The following is a 22,813-nucleotide window of genomic DNA, read 5'->3' as shown; positions in this document are numbered from 1 at the left end:
CGGTCCCTGCCCTTGCTCAGTGGGTTGACGATCAGGCATTGCCGTGAGCTGTGGTGTAGGTTGCAGACGCGGCTCGGATCCCGTGTTGCTGTGGCTCTGGCGTAGGCCGGTGGCTACAGCTCCGATTGGACCCCTAGCCAATATGGGAACCTCCATATGCCGCGGGAGCGGCCCAAGAAATAGCAAAAAGACGAAAAAAAAAAAAAATGACCTTTTCAAATGCATAACCCGCTCAAAAATCCATCGAGCCTTTGCCCAGCTCGGGCCCAGAAAAGTCAGTGATGACAGCTAACCCCAAGCAAAGGCCGCCCCACCTGGTCAGGAATCCACACCTTAAGTCCTTTCGCTCTGTTGATTGCCCTGAGTGGCCGCAGGACCCTTAGGACCCTCAGAATCTTCACCACAGAGATGGCACTGGATCTAAGGGAAAGAGCAGAGGAAAGCAAGCAAGCAGAGTGTGTGACAGTGGGACAAAATACTGAGATCATTTGACTTTTTTTTTCTTTTTAGGCCCACACCCAAAGCAAATGGAAGTCCCCAGGCTAGGGGTCAAAGCAGGGCTGCAGCTGCCAGCCTACACCGCAGCTCACGGCAAGGCCAGATCCCTAACCCACTGAGCGAGGCCAGGGATTGAACCCACATGCTCACAGACACTGTGCTGGGTTCTTAACCCATTGAGCCACAACGGGAACTCCTGAGATGATTTTACTTTAATGCTGCTCTGTGGTGGAGTGGGACCATGTGGAGGAAGAGGGTTACATGTGAGGGCGGGTCTCTCCTTCTGGTCCACGTTCCATAGCCCCTCCTAAGCCAGGGCCCCACGCTCACAGAGGCCCCCACAGGCACAGAGCTAACAAAACGGAGATGCAATGTTGGAGTCAGCTTTGCTTTTGCCACCGGATGTATATGCTAGGCAGTACTTGGCCAAGCTGGGATGGCTTGGTTTGGTTTCTAAGTGTGGAGGCCTGCTGCGGTGCTCTGGGGCTGGGCCCCTCTGGCTGCAAGGAGTCAGCTATTGGGAAGGAGAGACTGGAACTGCAACCCCGTGGGCAGGTGTGTTAGCAGAGGGAAGGCAGCCAGGGGAGCACCCCTTGGGGAGTCTGGGAAGGCCCCACAGAGGTAACACCGAAGGGAATCCCAAGAGGCCTTGGGGGTAGCTGGACAAAGGGGAAGGAGCTCTGGCAAGGGAGCAGCACCTATGAAGGTCCCAGATGGCAGGCTGCAGCTCGTGAGGCACTGCAGGTGTCCAAAGCAGGTGCTCTGGAGGCAGGGGGGCAGGAGTGGCACTGGCCAACGCAGGCATGGCTGGGAGCTTCTAGGAGGTGAGAATGTCCTTCTGCGCTGTGACTACTGGGCTCCCTCCCACAGGGCACTGAAGGTGGGGTGAGGAGAGGGTTAACAAGTGGGTGGGTTCAGGCAGGGGTCCCTGGTCTTCTCAGGGGCATAGAGCCTCTCATTTACCTTTAGTCCAGAGGCCATATGCACACATGGGCTCTCCTGGGGGGCACTGATGGTCAGCACCCACGCAGAGGTGCTTCCATGTCAGCAGGGAAGCAAGTCAACCCCTGGACGCTCCCATTGGAGCCTCTGCCCCACCGCCCTGTGTAGGGCAGGCAGACAAGTGTGCAGCTGGGGCAGGAAAGGCCCTGGGGCTCTGACTTGCAGCTTTGGCCCCTTTTAGCTAAAAATTTTAGAGGACGAAAGAAAAGGGTCATAGCAGACAATGTGTCCTGGAGATGAGGGGAGGCCTTCAATATCCAAGCTGAAAGGGTCTGAGAGGTCCCCTTGTCCCACCCCTCCTGTATTGATGGGGAACAGAGAACTGGGAGAGGTGGCCCCTAGGCCATGGGGCAGGCCCTGGCGAACCCAACTAGAGCCTGGCTGCCCTCCCTACTACTCAAGACTTCTGTCACCCTCTTAAGAGCAAATGTCACAGACAGTAATGGGCTCAGGCCAGCAGAGGGCATGAAAAGAAAAACAAGAACACAAGAAAGCATGATTTGTCCCTATGCTTCCCAGCATGGGCGCAAATTAACCTTTCACAGATTAACCGAATGCCATCATTAACACAATGCCTAGGCCTTATGAATCATGTTGAAATTCCCCATGTAGGAGTTCCCACGGTGGCTCAGTGGGTTAAGGACCCAACAGTCTCTGGGAGGATGTGGGTTTGATCCCTGTCCTCACTCAGTGGGTTAAGGATCCAGCGTTGCTGCAAGCTACAGCGTAGGTTGCTGATTCAGCTCGGATCCAGTTTTGCCATGGCTGTAGTGTAGGCCGTAGCTGCAGCTCCAATTCAGCCCTTGGCCCAGGAACTTCCATTTGCCACAGGTATGGCCATAGAAAGAAAAAAAAATTCCTCAGGTAGAGCATCCTGCCTAACAGTCTTGTGTATGTACACACACACACACACATGCACGCAGGCACACACCCCTCCAAATACTTACTGGATCCCAAATGACACCAAAGACACCCCAACGACCAGCATATCCAGTAAGTTGAAGTAGTTCCTGCAGAAAGCCCCTTTGTGGAGGAAAGCTCCAAAAGTCGTCATCTATAAGCAGAATCATGAGTGATTTACTGTTTTCTTTTCTCCAGAGGGAAAAGAAACCTGGGCTCTTTACAAAATCTTGAGCAAAGTATGACTTTATGAACAAGCGTGCATTAGGAAATGAGAACTGTAAACCAACAGGGCAGAGCAACTGAATGCTCTGTTCAAAAATGGAAAAAAGGGTAGCTGATTTCCAATACGTTTTAAAAGAAGAGACTACTTTAGATTTGATTACAGTGATGACAAATTTCAAAGATGACTTTATCACTGGCATGTCCAAAGGCTCTGTCTCGGGAGAGCATCCACATAACAGGTTTGTCAGGACAGAGTCGCTGCCCATACATCTTGGCATCCCCACAGAATGCCAGTTCTGGCCCCTCTGAGGCCCAGGAGAGCCCACACTGTTCCAATCCAGCCTTCTCAGTGGGGTATAGAAGCCCCTGAGTCCTGGGCTGAGTCCCCACCTTACACGCTCTGTTGACCCAGAAACTTGCAGAGGCCCCTTACTGCTCCCTACAGCAATCCTTAGTGACCCTCTCATTTTACATGTTTCGAGTCCAGCTACTCTAGCAGGTGCCAGGTGTGGTTTAGAAACCATCACACATGCCTCACCTATATCCTTGCTGCTAAGTTACAGCCCTGGGTGCCCGGGGCTCACAGCATAGCTCCCCCACTGGGTTTCCTATGGAAAAGGGGATCAGTGAGGAAGTAAAAGCTACAAAACACATGGAATTCACTGCTTATATTTAAAAAAAAAAAAAAAAAAAGATGGACGAAGCTCCAATAAGTACAGTTGAGGAGAGACAGAGCCAGGAGCTAATTGCACTGAACCACACGGAACTGGCAATTATCATTCAACCCTTTTTGACCTACAAAAAAAGGCCTCTTTGCATAGTTTAACCCAGTAACCAAACAGCCTTCCAAATCTTCCCCAGGCCATCAGGAAGTACCCTTTCAGATGTCAGCTACTTCTTGGAGACTCTTCCATTTCCTGAATCCTTCTTGTTTTAGGTAATTTCTCACTCTCTAAGATACCTTCAAAATGAAGACTGATTTGGAAGATGTGTCAATGAGACAAATATACACAATACATAGAAACTGAAAAGTAATAATTGTTTTTTTTCTTTTAAATAAACCTGTATTACTTTGCTCTGAAGCACTAGAGTAACTGTATTCACTGAACAACTTAAAAATGTGGAAAATAAAATAAAACTTTGATTAACCAGGATAGTAGGCTGAGTAGACTATTTTCCTGTTCAGTTGGAGAAGGCTAACTCCCTACTCCCTGCAAAAAAGGCAGCTCAGGATCCAGTAGGGGCCAGGTGAGCTTCCTTGAATCCCACGTCCTGTGCCTTCACATGGATACCCTCACCATGGAGACAGTGTAGAATCTGCTCACTGACCCAGGCAGTGACTCAGGGTAACTGTCAACCAAATTTACTGGCCGAAAGGCAGGTAAATGAACTCAAATGTTTAGAAAATTTTTAACAGGGGTTTAAAACAGGGGTTGGTTTATTGGTTTTGTGCTAATGTTTTCATTAACAATTAAAAAAAAAAAAAGGAAAGAAGAACTGAATATCCTATTGCCTGGAATGTTAACTGAGGTTTCTTTTTTTTTTTTTTGTCTTTTTGTCTTTTTCAGGGCCGCACCTGTGGCATATGGAGGTTCCCAGCCTAGAGGTCCAGTTGGAACTGTGGCTGCCAGCCTACACCACAGCCACAACAATGCCGGATCCTTGACCCACTGAGCAAGGCCAGGGATTGAACCCACATCCTCATGGATGCTAGTCAGGTTCATTAACTGCTAAGCCATGACAGAAACTCCAAACTGAGGTTTCATTTTGTAGATTTTGTAAAGAGTTCAAGTTCTACATACATCTGACATAAAATACATTTTTCCCCCGAGATGCACACACACATAACCCAAAATGATTGAAAGAAATTGTGGTTTAAAGTCCTCATTTCCCAGCTTGTCTCTCCATTAGGACATGATTGTTATGACAGCTGTCCCAGGACTGCACGGACACATGCCCCAACACAAGGCTGGGGGTTCTGGGCTCTCAGCTGTGGGTCTCTAGACCACTGAGCACATAGGGGTGAGCCCTCCTCAGCCCTAACAACCAGTACACAAACCACATGCAGCAGTGACAACTGGCAGCTCATGCATGGGCAGTACATTCTGGGCACCCTGTCCAAAGGGTGCTCTTTTTGTTTGTGTAAATGTAAGCCCATCCATTAAAACAGATATAAGTATCTTAACACAAAGAGACCCAAGTTATCTTGCAAATCCTATTGCAAGAAAATAGTGTGTTACTATTTCAGGGCACCGAAAACATAACGCAGTCAAAGAAACGAGAAGAGAGACGTTCCCTTCTTAGGAGAAATGCTTTTCCTCTGACTTTGATGTCAGGAAGGGTGGAGGAAAGTTCACACACAGTGTTGCATCTGTTATCAGTTGACAAATTTCAGAGGGTATGAGAAAAGGAGAAAAATGTAATTTCCAATTGCTACTGAGAAACCAAAGTGGCTCCTATATGCATCCAAAGGTTAAAATGAAACAGCAAAAACAAGTTGAATGGTTACAGGAAAAAAAAATCCTTTTTTTTTTTTTTTTTTGGTCTTTTTAGGGCTGCACCCACGGCATATGAAGGTTCCCAGGCTAGGATCCAATTGGAGCTGTAGCCGCTGGCCTACGCCAGAGCCACAGCAACTCCAGGTCCAAGCCACATCTTCGACCTCCACCATAGCTCATGGCAACACCGGATCCTTAACCCACCGAGCGAGGCCAGGGACCGAACCCACGTCTTCATCGATACTAGTCGGGTTCATTAACCACTGAGCCACAATGGGAACTCTTTTATTGTTTGTTTGTTTAAAGTGGAGCTTGAGCACAAAAAACAAAAACTGGAAATAGCCAAAAGCACATCACGCATCTTGGCCGTGTGTCACACACAGGAGCAGGCCCTGGAAACACACTCCTGTGGAACCTGTTACCTTCAAAACGATCTCAAATGCAAAAGTACCAGTGAAGACATAATCTGCATAACCTAGCATCTGGAAGGCAAACAAAGAATCGCCACCGTTATTGCTACCACTGCTTTAGAGTAGGCGAGGGTCAGTGAAAAGGCCATTACCTTCAACAGGATTTCAACAGTAAAGATGGCTGTGAAAGCATAGTCAAAGTAACCCAGTATCTGCAAGGCACAACACACGTGGAGGTGAGAAAAGGCATCCGGACAAACCCCGACAGCTACACGCCCACGTGCGAGACCCATTCTCCCGACAGAAGCTGGCCACCCTGGTGGACAGAGCAGAGAAGCTCAAAGTGCCCCACCTTGATCCGCTAAAGAGGGGCTACTTACCTCCTGCAACCACTCACGCTGACTCCCTCCCAGTCTCGTGTCTTGGGTAGACAGAGGCTCACTTATGAACCTTAGTAACCTTTGCTCATCAGGGCTCTACAGTGACACGTTACTTGTACCAGATAAATTTGTCTCACACACATTTTAGTTTTAGTTTCTGTATTTTTTCTTCTTTGGGCCATCCAGCAGTATATGGAGTTCCTGGGCCAGGGACTGAATCCGAGCCACAGTTGTGACCTATGTCACAGCTGCAGCAAAGCCAGATCCTTAACCCACTGCACTGGGCCAGGGATCGAATCCACATCCCTGCTGCTACAGAGACACTATTGATTCTATTGTGCCACAGCAGGAACTCCATATTTGAGATTTTTAACTGCTTTTTTGGTAGAATGAAATACATCCTCATTCAGCTGAGCTTTGGACTGGAGAGGAAATGTAAACTAAGATGTAAGTGACATTTAGTGAAGGCCACATGTCCCCTCCAATTCCAGCCCCTCAATGAGGGAGCCAACACCTGTCCCCCACCCACGTGCCAGGCTGGATCAATCTGCAGGGAGTCTGACCTGCCTTCTTGCTCCCGCCCGCAGCTCTGCATCTAACTGCTCTCAAGGCTGCTTTTTCCCATGCTGGGCCCATTCAAAGATCAGACTGGCTTGGCCTCTGAATGAGCAGCCCAGACCACTTTATCAGCATTCCTGAAAACACTGTCTACTTTTCAACCAAGAGAGTCCTGATAACCCCTCTGGGCTTCCTGCTTCTCCTCAGAGGTGTGGGGATAAGACAGCAGGGCAGTGGGGCACCAGCAGGTCTGAAGACCTGATGGGAATGTCTTGGCTGTGTATCTTCATGACAACTAAGCTCTCTGGGTGGAGGAACCGAAGAGATCAGCATTGCAAGGTAACACGTGGAGCCCACCCAGGCCAACTCCGTTCATTTAACAGATGTGGATGCTGAAAACGGGGGCAGCTGTTCAGGCCAGGCAGCCAGTCCCTGTGTTTCTGAGCAGGGAGCCAGGCCCTCAAGATGCCAGTCAAGAGCCATAGGACACATAGGACTCACATCAGGGGAGTCCTTACTGCTGTTATATACTAAGATGAGGACGCCTGCTTCCAAGGCTGGCCCTCCTCGCCCAAGTGCTCTCTTCAGAGGGTACTGCTCATTTTCCAAACTGTTTCCATTTTGGGATTTATAAATTTTGCTGGAACACTTCCGTGTATCTGTGTTTCTAGCCAGGTAATGAAAGGTATCTCCCAGCACGCTACCGAGGCAGCCCATGGGGAACCCTGCCCCTTCTCTGTATCTTCCTTCCCCCCCGCAGCAGGGCTGTGAATGTTGAAAGCACATGGGCAGCCAAGAAAGACACAGCTGCCGACAAGCCAACAACTCAGCCTGGCACCTGTGGTCAACACTCTTGCTTTCAGGTGGCTCTTTCCTTACTCTGACTTTCTCTTTTGCCCTGATAACTCACCTGAAGTTTTTTGTTTTGTTTTGTTTTGTTTTAAAGCCTACATGATTCCAGCTATATGACGCATCTAAACCAGTCAGACTCACAGACAGAAAGCAGAATGGTGGTTGTCAGGGGCTGGGGGAGGTGGACATGGGGATGGAGCTACCATCATACCAGATGACTAAGTTCTGGGGATCTGTACAACACAGTGCCCAGCGTTAAGAATGCCATTTCTTTTTTGTTTGTTTTGGGTTTTGGTTTTTTGGGATTTTTTTTTTTCCATTTTGTAAAGTTTTATTGAAGTATAGTTGATTTACGATGTCATGCTAATTTCCGCTGTACATCAAAGTGATTCAGTGATACATGTACGCACATCCATTCTCACTGGCCAACAGGGACCTGCTGTAGAGCACAGAGAACGCTACCCAATATTCTGCAGTAATCTCTATAGGAAAAGAATCGGAAAGCGAACGGATGTGTGTGCGTGGGTAACTGACTCACTTTGTCGTATGGCAGAAATGATCACGACACTGTAAATCAACTATACTGCAATAAAACTAGATAAGGAAAAAAAAAGAATTTTGTTTCCATCCTTAACAATTTTTTAAGGAAAATCTTACATTAAGTGCTCTTACCACAGTCAAGCCAAAACACTGTGGTATTTGAAAAGCAACACACACACACATACATCTACTGAAAAAGAACCATCACATTCTTGGGAAAGCAGCAGGGAAATCAACTCATGGGGAAGTAATTACAATAAAAAATGAGAACATGAGGCCCCAGTGTAAATGAACTCTTTGTCAATCTGTGTTGGAGGACTAGCTGCTGCCCTGGTCTGTCACATAGTGGTATTTTTTCCCCAGCAATTTCCTCCTGGTGTCTCAGGTTTAGTTCAAAACTCAGTGACACTGAGGGTCTTGTTCCATCTGAGCATTCAGACAAGAAATAGCCTCAAGAATCTTAACTAAAGCCCTAATCTGTGAGTACAGACCAGGTCAGGCTCAGAGCCTTCATTGTCACATCACCAGCATGGGCTGTGAGGAGAAGATCTTTTAATCTTCCTATCATGTTTCATCAACCTGATAGATTGGGTTTGTCAGGCTTCAAACCAAGAGCCCAGGAAATGGAAAGACAGCACGGGGCTTGGCTGCCACAGCCGAAATCATGGGGCACTGATCTGGTGATTGGTCTAAATCCTCAAATCTCTAAAAAAATCTCATGTTCAGGAAGAGGTACCAGCCAGGCAAGGCAGTGACCCCTGATGGCCTCGCATACCTGGGGGCCTCCCTGGGTGGGTTGCTCAGCGATCACCCGAAAGTGTGCTACAGTATCAAGGCCAGGGAGTCAATAGAATACCGTCTTCCAAAGCTGTCTCACCCCTGGACTGTTCTCAGTGCTGAACCAGCTGACCTGCTGAGTCCCAGCTACTTTGGCAGGAACAGATTTAGGTAGCAGGCTCTGCCCAACATAGATACTAGGGATAGGAGCCGGCCTTAAATTATGAAACTGATCAGTAAGGGAAGACTAAAACTCTGCTTGTTTTCTTTGTAAAGCCACCTCCTGCCTCACCAAAGCATAGTGCTTCTCCACCAAACCCCTAAGATCCACAAATGACATCTTCCTGACTCGTGTTTCTCCTTAGTAACAGAGCCATGTAGCTTTGCAAATTTAAGTCCACATAAGATAAGCTCCTGCTGACCCTACATAAGAGTTCCTGGGTGTGTGACATACCTGGTTTCAATTTGACTTTCTCTCCTGCTGGATGCTGCCACCAGGCAGAAATCTCAAAATAGGTGTGCATTTGACCAGAGAGGGGAAAGGAGGGACCAAAATGTTGGCAGCAAAGAAAAGAGAGGCAGAGAAGCAGAGTCCCTGAATACACACAGTTAGGGTTGTGTATTTCAAATGAAGTGTAAAATATATGATTCAATAAAGGTTTGTGCCCCTAAAACCAAACCTCTGTGGCACTTATAAACCTGGAACATCAAAGGCCCACAGAGGAACGAGCAGCCCACTCTAGCTTTTATCCTGGCTGCTCCTGAGCCCTGCCTAGATGTTGGCCTGCACCTGAGAGCCTCCTGTGACCCGAGGAGCCCTGCCCTGCCATCCCCAGGGGGCTTACAGTGTTCCGGAAGGAGTGGCTGCGGATGGGGTCCTCAGCGGCAAGGGCGGCGCTGCTCAGCATGATGAAGACCAGGATGAGGTTGGTGAAAATGTGGTGGTTGATGAGCTTGTGGCAGCCCACGCGGATCCTGTGGGGAAAGCCACTGCATGGACGCAGCCCCAGGAGGGCCCAGGCAGACAAGCCGGGTGCCCACAGCACCTGGGGCCACCCTGTGGTGATGGGTCAGGCAGGGGACAGCCGTCCCTGGGCTGCCCACACCCCCACCCTACAAACTGGAACCACAGGACTCTTAGCCCCTTGAAATTCTAGGATGGCATATCCTGAGACTTCTGTGTGGGCACAGAGGCCTTTCCCTGTGTCCTTAAAAGCAAGGATCTTGTCCTTAGAAGGTAAAAAAATTGAGGCTTCAGCCTGTGAAAGAGCTTTCTTTTTGTCTTTTTAGGGCCGAACCTGAGGCATATGGAAGTTCCCAGGCTAGGGGTCAAATTGGAGCTACATTTGCCAGCCACAGCCACAGCCACACCAGATCCTAGCTGCCCCTGTAACCTACACCACAGCTCACGGCAATGATGGATCCTTAACCCATTGAGCAAGGCCAGAGACTGAATCTATATCCTCATGGATACTAATCAGGTTCGTTACTGCTGATCCACAAAGGGAACTCCTGAGTGATCTTTCTTAAGGTGACGCAACTGGTAAGGACCAGGACCAGGTTTCCAATCCAGGCAATGTTTTCCTGCCAGAACATGAAGCCCGACTGCTCACTTTCCCTGCCTTAGAAAGGAGACTGAGGCCAGAGCTCATCTCAACAGCTTACAAAGAATGGGAGCAATCCCTTTATGCACTGCAGTTGGGCTATATCAAAATAGGACTGCAATAAGTGAGGCTCAGCAGAATCCCCTGTATGTGGAGATTCTGTCACAAGTGCTTTTTTTTTGGGGGGGGGGGTTTGACCCACAACAGGCATATCTGAGAAAGTGAAGTGAAAGTTACATCATCATGCAAGAATCTTTCAAGGGTCTTACTGCACTGTGTGAAGGAGACATCACAGCATCCTACGGAGCCCAGCATCCCCAGCCCTGGCTGTCACGATGGCTCCATGGGCCACCACAGCGTTTCCTGCTGCCCTTGATGTCCTATGGGCTAGTGAGTATAATTAGCACCTGACGACCCTTAACCTCCATATTTGACTTTAGAATTTGAAGATTTTTTTTTTCTGCCTATTGAATACATATAGATTTTCCCATGAAAAGATTTTTTTTGTTTCACTTTCAAAACCAGAGTCAACTTTATATGACGGAGATCCCTTGCTTCAAAACCTTCCCGGAGTTCCTGTCATGGCTCAGTGGTTAATGAATCCGACTAGGAACCATGAGGTTGCAGGTTCTATCCCTGGCCTTGCTCAGTGGGTTAAGGATCCGGTGTTGCCGTGAGCTGTGGTGTAGGTTGCAGACGCGGCTCGCATCCCGTGTTGCTGTGGCTCTGGCGTAGGCCGGCGGATACAGCTCTGATTAGACCCCTACCCTGGGAACCTCCATATGCTGCAGGAGTGGGCTTAGAAAAGAAAAAAAGGCAAAGAGACAAAAAAAAAAAAAAAAACCCACACACAAAAACCTTCTCTTTTGCAGCTGCTTCATGCTGGGATGTGGTCCCTGGAGGCCTTGCAAGCCATTCAGATGTGGGGGAGCCCTTCCAGGGCTGTGAGGACAGCATTGCTCAAAGCTTTGGGGGGAAATCAATCCATTCCTCTAATACAAGGAGACACAGTGAGCTGTAGGTGTCAGTAATGTCAGCTAAATAACATTTTAAAAGAGATACTCAAACTCTGAAGAGCAAAGAGCTGTAACGACTACCCTCACAACTCTAAGTCTGTAAGGACTGCAGTCCGCTGTGCTTCCCGCCTGTGTCTCCCCGGAGCCTGTGCACTTACAGAGGTCTTCTCTGACAGCCCAGAACTGCTCCTGCCATGCTCGAAAACTTGCCAGGACCATCTATGCTCTCTGGCACTTCACTCTATCACAGATGAGTTAAAACCTAGAAACCAGCTAGTCAATACACATCTTCCTCCTGCAGTACTTGTCAGTAATTACTATGTTCCTGGTGCGCTCCTGATCATTTTAACAGGAGAAATGCTATTTTAAGCGGCCTGTCATGGAACTGACTTGAATGGCTACCGCTTATAAATGTATCACTGAGTGATGTTACTGTATCACCATAAAACTCAATAGGGAAAAGAGAGCAACCTAACTGGGTCTCTGGGTGAAGATGCTCTGCAGAAGTCAGTCAAAATCCTCTAGAGCATCTTAACAGAAGACCCACTCATGAAGAAAGGGTCCTTCGGGTGGAGAACACTGCACAGGTGATGACCTGTGCAACACCAGAGCCGTGGGCTCTGACTGAGCCACAGCATTGTACCTCTGCTGTCCCAGGGCAGGGGGGCAGGGGGGCAGGGGAAGGAGAGCCTAGAAGGGCACTTCTCCCAGGACCCGGTCACACACATAAAGCCCCTGGTCCAGGCACAGGAAGACCAGGAAGAGATGAACAGATGGCAAAGGCAAGGCTGGAGCAGTATAGGGGTTCGGGGATGCTCAGGTGCAGAAAGGGGCTGTGAACCATCTTCCCACACCCCATCCCCAGCCACCCTCAAGCAACCTGTAGGATCCTGGGTGAGACGGGGCAGCCATGGGGCTAAAAAAGGGGATATTTACGGGTTGGTCTTGCTAAGAATGAAGAAAGCGCTCCCTTCGGGGATGGGGGCGATTTTCTCTTTCATGTTCAACTCAGAGATTCTGCGAGGACGGGGGCCAGCAGGGACCTCAGGTTCATCCTCTTCCTCCTCCTCTTCCTCTTCACCTACTTTAAAGGAAACACTTTTTTAATAGGCATGAAATAAACAAAGGTTACATTTGGGTTTGAATGATTAGTCTCAATTTCACATGAAAATCTGGCTTATACTTTAACATAGTCTATCAGCTTATAGTAATCAAAACCCTTCCAAATATGAACTGAGAGGGTGGCGAGGGTGGAGGCACATGCCTGTCTGGTGCACATATGGTTGTGGGAATGAGGTCCCCCAGGAGTTGACGACCTGAGCACAGGTGGAGGTGGCAGCAGTGGGATTCCCACTGCCACCCTCCCAGCACCTGGCTGCTTCCCCCCTCGCTCCCTGCTCAACCTCTTCGCTCAGCTTCAGCCTGAAAAACTGTGGGATTTCAAGTCACACACGGCCAGTCTCCCAGGGTCCCTGACTCCACAGTCCCTCCTACTTCAGCCAGTAAAGCCCTGAGTTAAGATAAAAGTGTCAGGTGAGTGCTGGTAAGTGGTCACCTCCTAGACAGATGTCCCAGCCCAGGGTTCCCTTTGTCCTGCTCCACCCACACATTTTCTCCCCGCCACTTGGAGAATGGGTTACTTAAGCTGCCTGCAACCACAAGAAAGAGCAGAGCCAACAGGCTCATGAGCAGACGGGACCCCTGGCCTCAGCAGCCCCACGTGTCACCAGCTGGGCCAGCCCCAGACTCCACAGAGTAGTAGCAAAACCACCTCCCCCATGAGTTGAGGGCAGGCCTGTCTTTGGCCTCCGTCACTATACCTGGCACATCACAGGGTGGGTAGGGGTCCTTGTCCTCATCCTCTTCTCGGTAGTCATCGATGGTAACCTGGATGACAGAGAGGTCTTGGGAGGCAGGGAGACCCTGACTTATATGCACTTGAGAGGGACAAAGACTCAACCCTGCCATGCAGCACAGGGCAGAGAAGTTGTCTCCAAAGTGTGCATTGAATGTGTCAGGCAGCAGGTCCCCCCAGATGATGACTCTGCTCAAGTAGGAAGGTCTGAGGGCAGATGGGGAGCAAAGTGGTGTAACCCCTGCTGAGTCACAGATGGCCAGCACCACCTGCCTGGTCCTCTCTCAGCACCAGCGAATACCCCCACCAGAGCCACCTTCTCACCCCCCTCCTACCTCCCACCAGACTGTGAGCCCCATGCACGCAGGGACCTCTCTGGGCTTGGTCATTCCTGATCTGTGGGATCTGACACACAGTCACCACTCAAAAAATACTTACTGACTCAGTGAATAAATGAACGAGTTAATGAAAAATTCAGACGGACATAGTGGATAAAGTCTGACAGCGTAGCCCTGAGCCCCCAAACCCTGGGGTACAGAGACCCCCTGTGGGGACGGATAGCTCTTAACAATCCTCGACTTTAATCCCCATTGAGAAGATACTAACACAGGTCAGGTCTGACCATACCATTCCAATCATGGGAAAAAATTAAGTGGCCAGACCGGTTAAGTATTTATCTTACCAGCTTTCTGATGAAATACTGTTAAACAGCTAAGTGCCTCAATTCACTCAGACCCCCTGAAAAGCCAGCATCTGTGATGAGGTACCAAGTTCTGACACCAAACTATCACAAACAACACTGTCATGGTGTCAAGGGTACTTGCGCCGATGGCAGTCATCAACAGAATCATCTTGAAACAAAACGGGGAACATAACATATACCTTGTTGTCACTGTTGGCTATCTGGTTGACCTCTGGTTTGTTGTTCTTTTTATTTTCCAGGCTTTCTTTTCTAATGAGAACAAAACAAAAGAAACCAAGTAAACATACTGTTTGGTAGAAAAAAGCTAATCAGGATTCTGATTCGACAGTGGCCCAGAAGGACAAAATTTAATTGGAAACAACCCTAACAGCAAGACCATAGCACAATCCACACCCAGAGTGTCCTGCTCATTTCAGTGCACTGGATTCATTACACAGATCCTCTTATTAAAATTCTCATCCAAAAGCTAAACAGCATGGACTGCATCATTTATTTTACGATGCCAAAATTAACGGCAGTGGTTCTTTAAGCACGAGGATGTATGACTCCTATTCTCAGCTCTGAGGGAATGAGAACCAAGGGCCTGGGTTCTGCCCAAGACTCCATCCTTTTTGGTCGGCCCCACAGAGCCACCCAGGAACCCCTCAAAGCAGCAGTGTGGGAGCTGCAGCTGCTATGGAGTCGGGGGCCCCACCAGGCCCCACCTGCAACTGGCTCCCAGGGTCCAACACCTCAGCAAATGCCCCAAGCAGAAAGGGGGTTACCTGGCAATCTTTTTCCTTTCCTTTTCTTCGGCTTCCTCTTTCTGAGCAGTATTCAAACTTTCAGCATCAGCCAAATTGTCTACGGCGATGGCCAAGAAGACATTCAGTAGAATATCTCATTGCAGAGTGTTAAGGGTGCAACACATTTCTAAAAGGATCTACACATGGTCAACAATAGCAACGTCACACTCTTGTCTTCCTGGAGGCTGGTAACAGGTGACTGTTCCTTAACCTTATATTCACTTGGTAAAGACACAGGACCAGGGCCCCATTTTTTTCAACAAGAACTAGAATTGCAGAAGATAATCTGGAAAAAAACAACATTAGGATTCACCAAAACCCATGAAAACCTACAAACTTCAACATATCCCTTCGTGTATGTACATACATGTGTGTGCTATGCACATGTGTGCCCATATATCTAGGTATCTATGGCTATGATACACACTGCATAAAATAACTGATAACATAAATGTGGCATTTTTACACATTTTGCATTTCACTTTATGCATTTTGTCTTATTTCTTCTAAAACATACCCACCCATAGCATATCTAGCTGGGGTGCGCTTTCCAAAATAGGACCCCATCACATTATTTAAATGATGATCCTGACTAACAAGGGGATCTGAACCTTGCTCATTTGAAATGGCCTTCTGAGTCTGCGAATACCTCGCTCATTCATTCATTCCACAAACATGGACTGACCACAGCATGCCTGGCTTATTGCCAGATGGCTCCATACTAGTCTTTTGCATCATCCCATTGGGGGCTGTATCTTTGACCAATGTGGTTGAGTTTTATTTCTGCAAAGAGTAAAAAGGTAGGTGACTGAACAAGTTATCAGGGTTTTGGCTCTTACTATGATATTGTGTGTGTGCTTTCCCTGAATGATGCAAAGAAATGTTCTGAAGAAGCTTCCCAAATCAGAAGATGCCTGTTTCTTATTTATTATGTCATGACAGGAACTCCTAGGATTCTTTTTAAAGCAGAGTGGCAATGAGCCTAGGCAAGTGGTTTGTCCTGGGCTGGGCAATGGCTTGGCAACATAAGCTCTTCTCTGCTGGATGTGGAGAAATCATGGCTCAGAAAACAATTAGTGCTGGGACTAACTGCACTGAGAATTCCTACTAATGACTGCAATGAAGAAAGACTACATCGCTAGTCTCACAAGGACACTAGACTCTGTTAGGTATTGGAAAGCAAATCCGGAATAATTAAAGCACAGGAAAACCTTACAAGTTTGTAATAGATGGTTTCCAAGAGCAAATACCCATTATCTGCATTTAGAGCTGTGACCAGCCCCCCCAGACTCTCTTAAACTGTGGTGTGCTGTGGAATTCATCTGACAATCTGGGGACATGGGAGCAAAGAGGACAGACTGAAGTCCCTGCTCCCAAGGAGCATCTACTTTAGCTGGGGGCAACAGGACATAAACTATTTAAGGGCTTCAAAGAGTGATACGTGTGCTACAAAGAAAACATCTAAATGGTTAGAAAGTGGCTGGGAAATATTTCTCTGCAGAATAAGGCCAATATATGGCTGTGACCTAGAGAGTTAATCATGAGGTGTGCAGAAAAAGAAAATGCTGATCATTCGTTTAACAAAGATTACCAAGGGCTGGCTGTGGAAGACCCTGTAGTGTAAGCCACGAGAGCCATGACTATGAAAAGGGAGTGCTGACTCAAGAAGCTAATTATCTAGTTGGGTAGATGGAGGAATGCCACCCTAAACCCCAGCAGGATGCACCAGCAGGAAGGGGCACATGCAGAGAACCTGGCAGGAGAGCTCCCGTGCGGGCAAGAGGTGGGCAAGGTGTTGGAGCTGCACGAGGCACTAACAAGATTTCCATGAGCTGACAGAGGGGCTTCCACAGACTACACTGAAGCACAAAGGGCTGTCCCCAGAGGTTTGTGCTGCAGTGTCCACCTTGAAGAAGATTCACTAACAAGGCAGAAAAGATGAAGGGGAAAACTGCTCCAGGGATCTGGGGCTTCTTAGGAGAAGACTCCAGATTAGGATTCTTGAAAATTAAAAGGTAAAGACAGAGTTCCTGTTGTGGCTCAGCGGAAACAAACCTGACTAGGATTCATGAGGATGCAGGTTTGATCCCTGGCCTCACTCAGTGGGTTAAGGATGCATCGATGCCGTGAGCTATGGTGTAGGTCGCAGATGCGGCTCGGATCTGGCATTGCTGTGGCTGTGGTGTAGGCTGGCACCTATAGCTCCGATTCGATCCCTGACTAGGAACTTCCATATGCCATGGGTGTGGCCCCAAAAAGAAAAATAAATTAAAAATTTTTAAAAATAAATAAAAGGTAAAGACCAAGAGGAGGTATTCACACTTCCGTACACCTGTGCTTCCGCTCAACATCTGTCGAGGAGTTCCCTGTGCCAGGACTTGTTCTAGGGCAGGGAGGACCTAGAGAGAACAGACATGACCAAAGGATACAGGGTCATGAAGGGGCCAACTGAGGTAAAGGGAGATCTGAATTTTCAGAAGATTACAGAGGGCCTCTTGGCAGGGAAAAGGAATAAAATGAGTCAGAGAAGGTCATCCGGCACTTGATCTGCAAAGATCAGCAAAGCAAAATGAGGATCAGGGCAGCTTAGCTCAATCCACTGAAGATGCAACCCCATCTGTTCGGAAGGGTCATAAGAAGACATAGATGTACCCCTACCCTCTTGATGGGGCTCAGGGCTGGCCAACCCAAACATGCCACAGTGGCATACTGATGACTTTGAATGAAAAGTATTTGAGAAACAGCTGGTACAAGAAGAAAGCTCTGATCCATAAATGCCCTGAGAGCAGGAAACAAAGCTCCCCAGGGAACATGTCCTCCCTGTGCCTGGAGGACAAGACTGGAGACAGACGCTGATGCTGAGAAAGCTGTAGAAAAGTGTTCCTTTTCCATGAACTTGCTACCCCAAGCAAACACCTCTTTGCTCTATCAAATTTTCACAAATAATCGATTCTTTCTCTAAAATGTCTATCAACAGCCTGCTTTGGTCACTTCTTAGGTCCTATACCTATGGAGTCTCCATATATGTGAAATTAAATGGATTTTCATCTTGTTAATGTCTTCCATCAATTTGATTATTAGTCCAGGCAAAAGAATCCACAAGGCAGAGGGACATTTTTTCTCCCTACACTCTCAAGGGTGATAACACAACGAGCACTAAGGCTTTGCCCTAAGCTTTCCTTCGGGTCCTGTGCAGTTGCGACGCCAAGCTGGGTGCCCAAGGTGCAGCCCACGTGCCATCTCAGGCTCCTCCTGAGCTGCTCTAATTCCTCAAAGCCTGAGACCCTGCCTCCCCTGGGCTCTCCCAGCAACAGCGAGGAGACTCCCAGCATGAGCGGGGGTCGGGGGGAGGTCACTCAGCTCCCTGCCACGACTGCTCCCACCCTGCACGAGGGACTCAGAGAAAAGACACCAAACACGGCAGTGATAACAAGGCGGCCCTGGTCAGCCTGAAGGATACAGTTACCACATATGAAGAGGATGATGAAGTAGATGCAGACGATCATTCCTGAAGACGACGGGCCCCCGTATGCCATGATGCCGTCATACATCACAGCGTTCCAGTCTTCCCCTGTTAGAATCTAAGAAGCCAACATGAGATCAGCTGGCAGGGGGCCTCACCATTTCCATTGTTCTCCCTGAGCGCCACCCATGCGTGATGGAAGCTGCCCTTCACAGCTCAGTTTGCACTGAACAAATGCCTCTGTGGTCCCATTGTCTTCAAACATTATTCTTTTTGTTTGCTTGTTTTTTAGGGCTTCACCTTCATCATATGGAAGTTCCCAGCCTACGGGTCAAACAGGACCTACAACTGCCAGCCTACACCACAGCCACTGCAATGCTGGATCCGTAACTCACTGAGGGAGGCCAGAGATCGAACCTGCATCCTCATGGATACTATATTGGGTTCTTAACCCACTGAGCCACAATGGGAACTACAGAAGTATTATCCTTAATCACGCAAATGCATGAGGAACTCTTCTGGTGAAAATAAAACAGCTTTCCAAGTAAGACTTGTTTGTGCACTTTGCTGTACAGCAGAAAGAGGCATAACATTGTAAACCAACTAGGCTTTAAATAAAAAAAAAAAAAAAAAAAAACACTTGCGTACCCTTTGCTTCTACCCTAGCCCATTCTGTCCCCAGGGGTCTGCTATTGGTGTGTCTCTCCAGGACCTTTGTGTACTTAACACATATATACATACCCAGAAAAAACAGGCAGTTGGTGTCTTCTCTGATGTAGCAAACATAAAGGGAATCATACTATGTGAATTTTTTGCACTTTGCTTTTTTTCCCCCACTCAACAATATATTCTGGAGACCCTCTGGTATCCTAGGTTCACTTCATTCTTTTTAACTGCTGCCTAGTATTCCCCGTGGTTAGTCAACTGTGGGCATGGAAAATTTTACCTAGGACATGGCTCACAATGAAACAGAAAAATAGGCAAATGACTTGAAAAGGTAAAGCAATTCACAGAAAAGGAATTATAACTGACTCTTAGTCATATGGTCAGACATTCAGCTTCACTTTTGGCAGGAGTGGAACAATGAGATACTGTGTTCATCTACCAAAGAGGTGGTAATGAAAAAGTGTGAACACTCGCTATGGCGAAGGGGAGTAAAGCCACAGGCAGTCTCCATGTCCCATCACTGGAGGATGAACTAACGCAACATTCAAGAGAATACCTGGGCAAGAATGTCAAAGTTGAAAATGGACACACAGCCTTTAAACCAACAATTCCACTTGGGGGGGATTTATCCTACAGATGTACTCTCACACACGTGCTCCATGGTGTATGTTCAAGGTCATCCACTCAGTCAAGACTAGACACAATGAAATATCCATCAGCAGGGGAATGGTTCCATGAATTATGGCACGTCCACACCACAAAATATACGCAGCATTGAAAAGAAGAAGGCAGCTTTTCTATGGACTGGTAAGGAAGGTCCTTAAGGACACTTTAGGTGATAAAAATATTTTAAAAAAAATCATTTAGAAAGAGCTCCTACTGTGGCTCAGCAGGTTAAGAACCCAACATCATGTCCATGAAGATGAAGGTTCAATTCCTGGTCTCACTCAATGGGTTAACAATCCCACGTTGCCACAAGCTGTGGCGTAAGCCACAGATGCAGCTCAGATCCGGTGCTGCTGTGGCTGTGGTATAGGGCTGTGGGGTAGGCCTGCAGCTGCAGCTCTGATTCAACCCCTGAGGAACTTCCACATGTCACAGGTGGCCTTACAAAGAAAAAAAGGAAAGTATTTAGAGGAGTTCCCTGGTGGCTCAGTGGGTTGAGGATCCAGCATTGTCACTGCTGCAGCTCTGGTCACTATTGTGGCATGGGTTCAAAACCTGGCCAGAGAACTTCGGTATGCTACAGGTATAGCCAAAAATAAAAGCACATAGAATGAACTATCATCTGTGTAAATTCATCTGTAGGGAGTTCCCGTTGTGGCGCAGTGGTTAACAAATCCAACTAGGAACCATGAGGTTGCGGGTTCGGTCCCTGCCCTTGCTCAGTGGGTTAACGATCGGGCGTTGCCGTGAGCTGTGGTGTAGGTTGCAGACGCGGCTCTGATCCCGCGTTGCTGTGGCTCTGGCGTAGGCCGGTGGCTACAGCTCCGATTGGACCCCTAGCCTGGGAACCTCCATATGCCACGGGAGCGGCCCAAGAAATAGCAACAACAACAACAACAACAACAACAAAAAGACAAAAAAAAAATTTCATCTGTAGGTAGGTAGGCAGGTAGGTAAATTTATTTATGCCTGAGTGAATATCCATGGAAGAACACACAAAAGTCCTACAAGGGGAAAGTGGTGGTGGGGTGGGGGGGACTTGCTACTTTATATGCTTTTGTAATATTTGGCTCTTGTGCCACACACATATGCTACAAAAACAACCACCATGCATATTTCTCTGAAAGAAATCAGAAAAAACAATGACTCATCAGTGGCAAAAATTAAGGATAATCCAAAAAAATGAATTATATTATACTATGTTGCCAGAGGCCAGGCCTAGAGCAGTGACAATAATTCCATTCACTGCAAAATGACCAAGGGGAAAAGAATCGTAGAGATCATTCTCTCTAGGCTTTCATTTTTCAGAAAATAGTGACTTTACAAGGTCACAGAGCTGAGCACCTCAGAAAGCCACCATGGGATGTCCACGTCCACTGCCCCTCCCAGCAGGCCATCGTGCCTCTCCCACAGAACTCACCAGCACTGCATGAGCAAAGCAACAAGGGCAGATGGGTCTTTGAAATTTACCTGCCAGGCTCTGTCCAAGGAAGGGCTTCAGCTCACAATATCCAAGGAGGACACCTCGGCTGGGAGCCAGGCGGGCTAGAGGGGCTGAGCCTCTAAGTACAGGGCTACCTGGGCACCTCTGACACTGCTGCCCCCTTCTCAGCCTGATGCCCTCAAAGGCCCAAACAGCAGAGACATCCTCAGAATCTGTGTGTCCCCATTACATCACACGAGGGAGGACAACAAAGCGGCAGAAAACTAACAACTCTTAAATCACCCCAATTCCTCCTCCTACACACCAACCATCAGGGCTTTAGAAATTCCTTCTTTGCATAAATCCATTATAACAAGGGTTATAAAACTTGCCAGCAATCAAAAATTAGCAAAGGACAAGAAGAGGATTTTACAGCCCGTGACACAGGAACCTCAGAAACCTCATACAGTTAAACCAAAGTCGTTGGTTTAGCATTAGGTAATACATCCAGTGGTCTTACAAAAGCATGAAATCACAGCACATAGATCTGGAGTGAGATGCAAGTGACTTCAATGGCACAAAATTAATCAGAGTGTTATTGGGGCAGAGGTTACTAATATCCTAACAACAGCATCATTTTGTCTTAATGAGTAGTGGACAGACCAGAAGGCACCTCCTGGCAGGCAGCCCAGGGAGAGGAGGATGGGAGGACTCACCTGGAACACCGTGAGAAGCGCTTGAGGGAAATTATCAAAGGTGCTCCGCTTGGTCTGTGTTTCGTCAAAATTAAATTTGCCGCCAAATAGCTGCATCCCAAGCAAGGAAAAGATGATGATGAAGAGGAAAAGCAGAAGCAGCAGTGATGCGATGGACTTCATGGAGTTTAGCAAGGATGCCACCAAGTTGCTCAGGGAAGTCCAGTGCCTGCAGGTCAAGATGCAGGGGGTGAGGCCAGAGGGCCACTGGGGTCAGAGCAGACTAATGCCCAGGGCGAGGGCAGGGCTGACCACCTCCCCCATTCAGGAAACACCTGCAGTGAGATGCGGGTGTCCCTACCTGGTCACTTTGAAAATTCTCAAGAGCCGCACGCAGCGAAACACAGAGATGCCCAGGGGGGACATGATTTCCAGTTCTACCAAGATTGTTTCGGTAATTCCACCACACACCACGAAGCAATCAAACCGATTGAAGAGAGAGACGAAATAGGCCTGGAGACCCAAGCTGTACATTTTCACCAGCATCTCACAGGTGAAAAGAGCCAAGAGAACTTTGTTAGCGATGTCTGAAAAGACAAAGGGGTGCATGTCCTCAGGATCTCCTTCTGGGAGCCGCTTAGCAGCCTCTCCCCACCCACCCACCCCCACCAGCCGCTGCCAGAGGTGCCCCAGGTACCTCTGCCCTTGTCTGTGCTGTTGCCTCCATTACAGAAATGCAGCACAAATGTTTTCAGTCCCTTTGTTTGTGAGATCCTAGTCCTACTTCTGCTTCTACCTAGACATGTGGCCCTTGGAGAAGTTTCTTGGTTTCTCTGGGCCTTGGAGAGCGGCAGGTTACCACATCATCTCTGATGCTTCCGAGCCCTAAAAAACCTATGATTCTGCATTTAGACAGCCACATGGTAATTTTCTTGTTTGTTTCAATTGGTCACAAAAAGATCTGTCTGGTCTTGCTTACAGCATCACGATCTCAGAAGCAGCTGCCTGTCAAGGTCATTTCAGAAAATACCACCCAGCAGGCTGGAGAGCTGAACAGAAACAGATTTGACTGGATGACAGGTCAAGTCACAATGGCTCAAAACTGTCCACCTCAGAATGGGATGAGTTCCATATCAGACTGCTGGGGCATTCAAACGGAGGGGTACTGCCACCACTTGCCAAGAAAACTAGAGAGGAACATACAGCTTCCAGGGAGCCAGGGAGAAGAGACAGTAAGTCCCTTTCAGCTGCCAGATTCCATGATGCCAGGTTGTCACGGGGTAAGGCAAGGAGTTGC

At 48.1% G+C, this 22,813-nt stretch overlaps 1 protein-coding gene across 5 annotated transcripts in view; it reads right to left on the bottom strand.

Moving 5' to 3' along the window:
• Positions 1-22,813, bottom strand: part of CACNA1D (calcium voltage-gated channel subunit alpha1 D) — a 334,317-nt gene that overhangs the window by 65,646 nt on the left and 245,858 nt on the right. For 4 of the 5 annotated variants that reach the window (XM_047776946.1, XM_047776952.1, XM_047776918.1 and 1 more), the window contains 11 exons: positions 21,878-22,103; positions 21,538-21,745; positions 18,064-18,184; positions 14,583-14,697; positions 13,998-14,067; positions 13,081-13,147; positions 12,197-12,344; positions 9,486-9,615; positions 5,686-5,745; positions 2,448-2,554; positions 333-420 (listed from right to left, as the gene is read on the bottom strand). In XM_047776946.1, coding sequence (XP_047632902.1) covers positions 333-420; positions 2,448-2,554; positions 5,686-5,745; positions 9,486-9,615; positions 12,197-12,344; positions 13,081-13,147; positions 13,998-14,067; positions 14,583-14,697; positions 18,064-18,184; positions 21,538-21,745; positions 21,878-22,103 — 1,340 coding nt within the window. The remainder of the gene's footprint in view (positions 1-332; positions 421-2,447; positions 2,555-5,685; positions 5,746-9,485; positions 9,616-12,196; positions 12,345-13,080; positions 13,148-13,997; positions 14,068-14,582; positions 14,698-18,063; positions 18,185-21,537; positions 21,746-21,877; positions 22,104-22,813) is intronic. The other variant, XM_047776928.1, reaches the window with a different exon arrangement.

Source organism: Phacochoerus africanus, chromosome 1, assembly GCF_016906955.1.
Source record: "Phacochoerus africanus isolate WHEZ1 chromosome 1, ROS_Pafr_v1, whole genome shotgun sequence".
Lineage (NCBI taxonomy): Eukaryota > Metazoa > Chordata > Mammalia > Artiodactyla > Suidae > Phacochoerus > Phacochoerus africanus.
The sequence above is the reverse complement of the archived record's forward strand: the minus strand, read 5'-3'. Positions and strand labels throughout refer to the sequence as shown.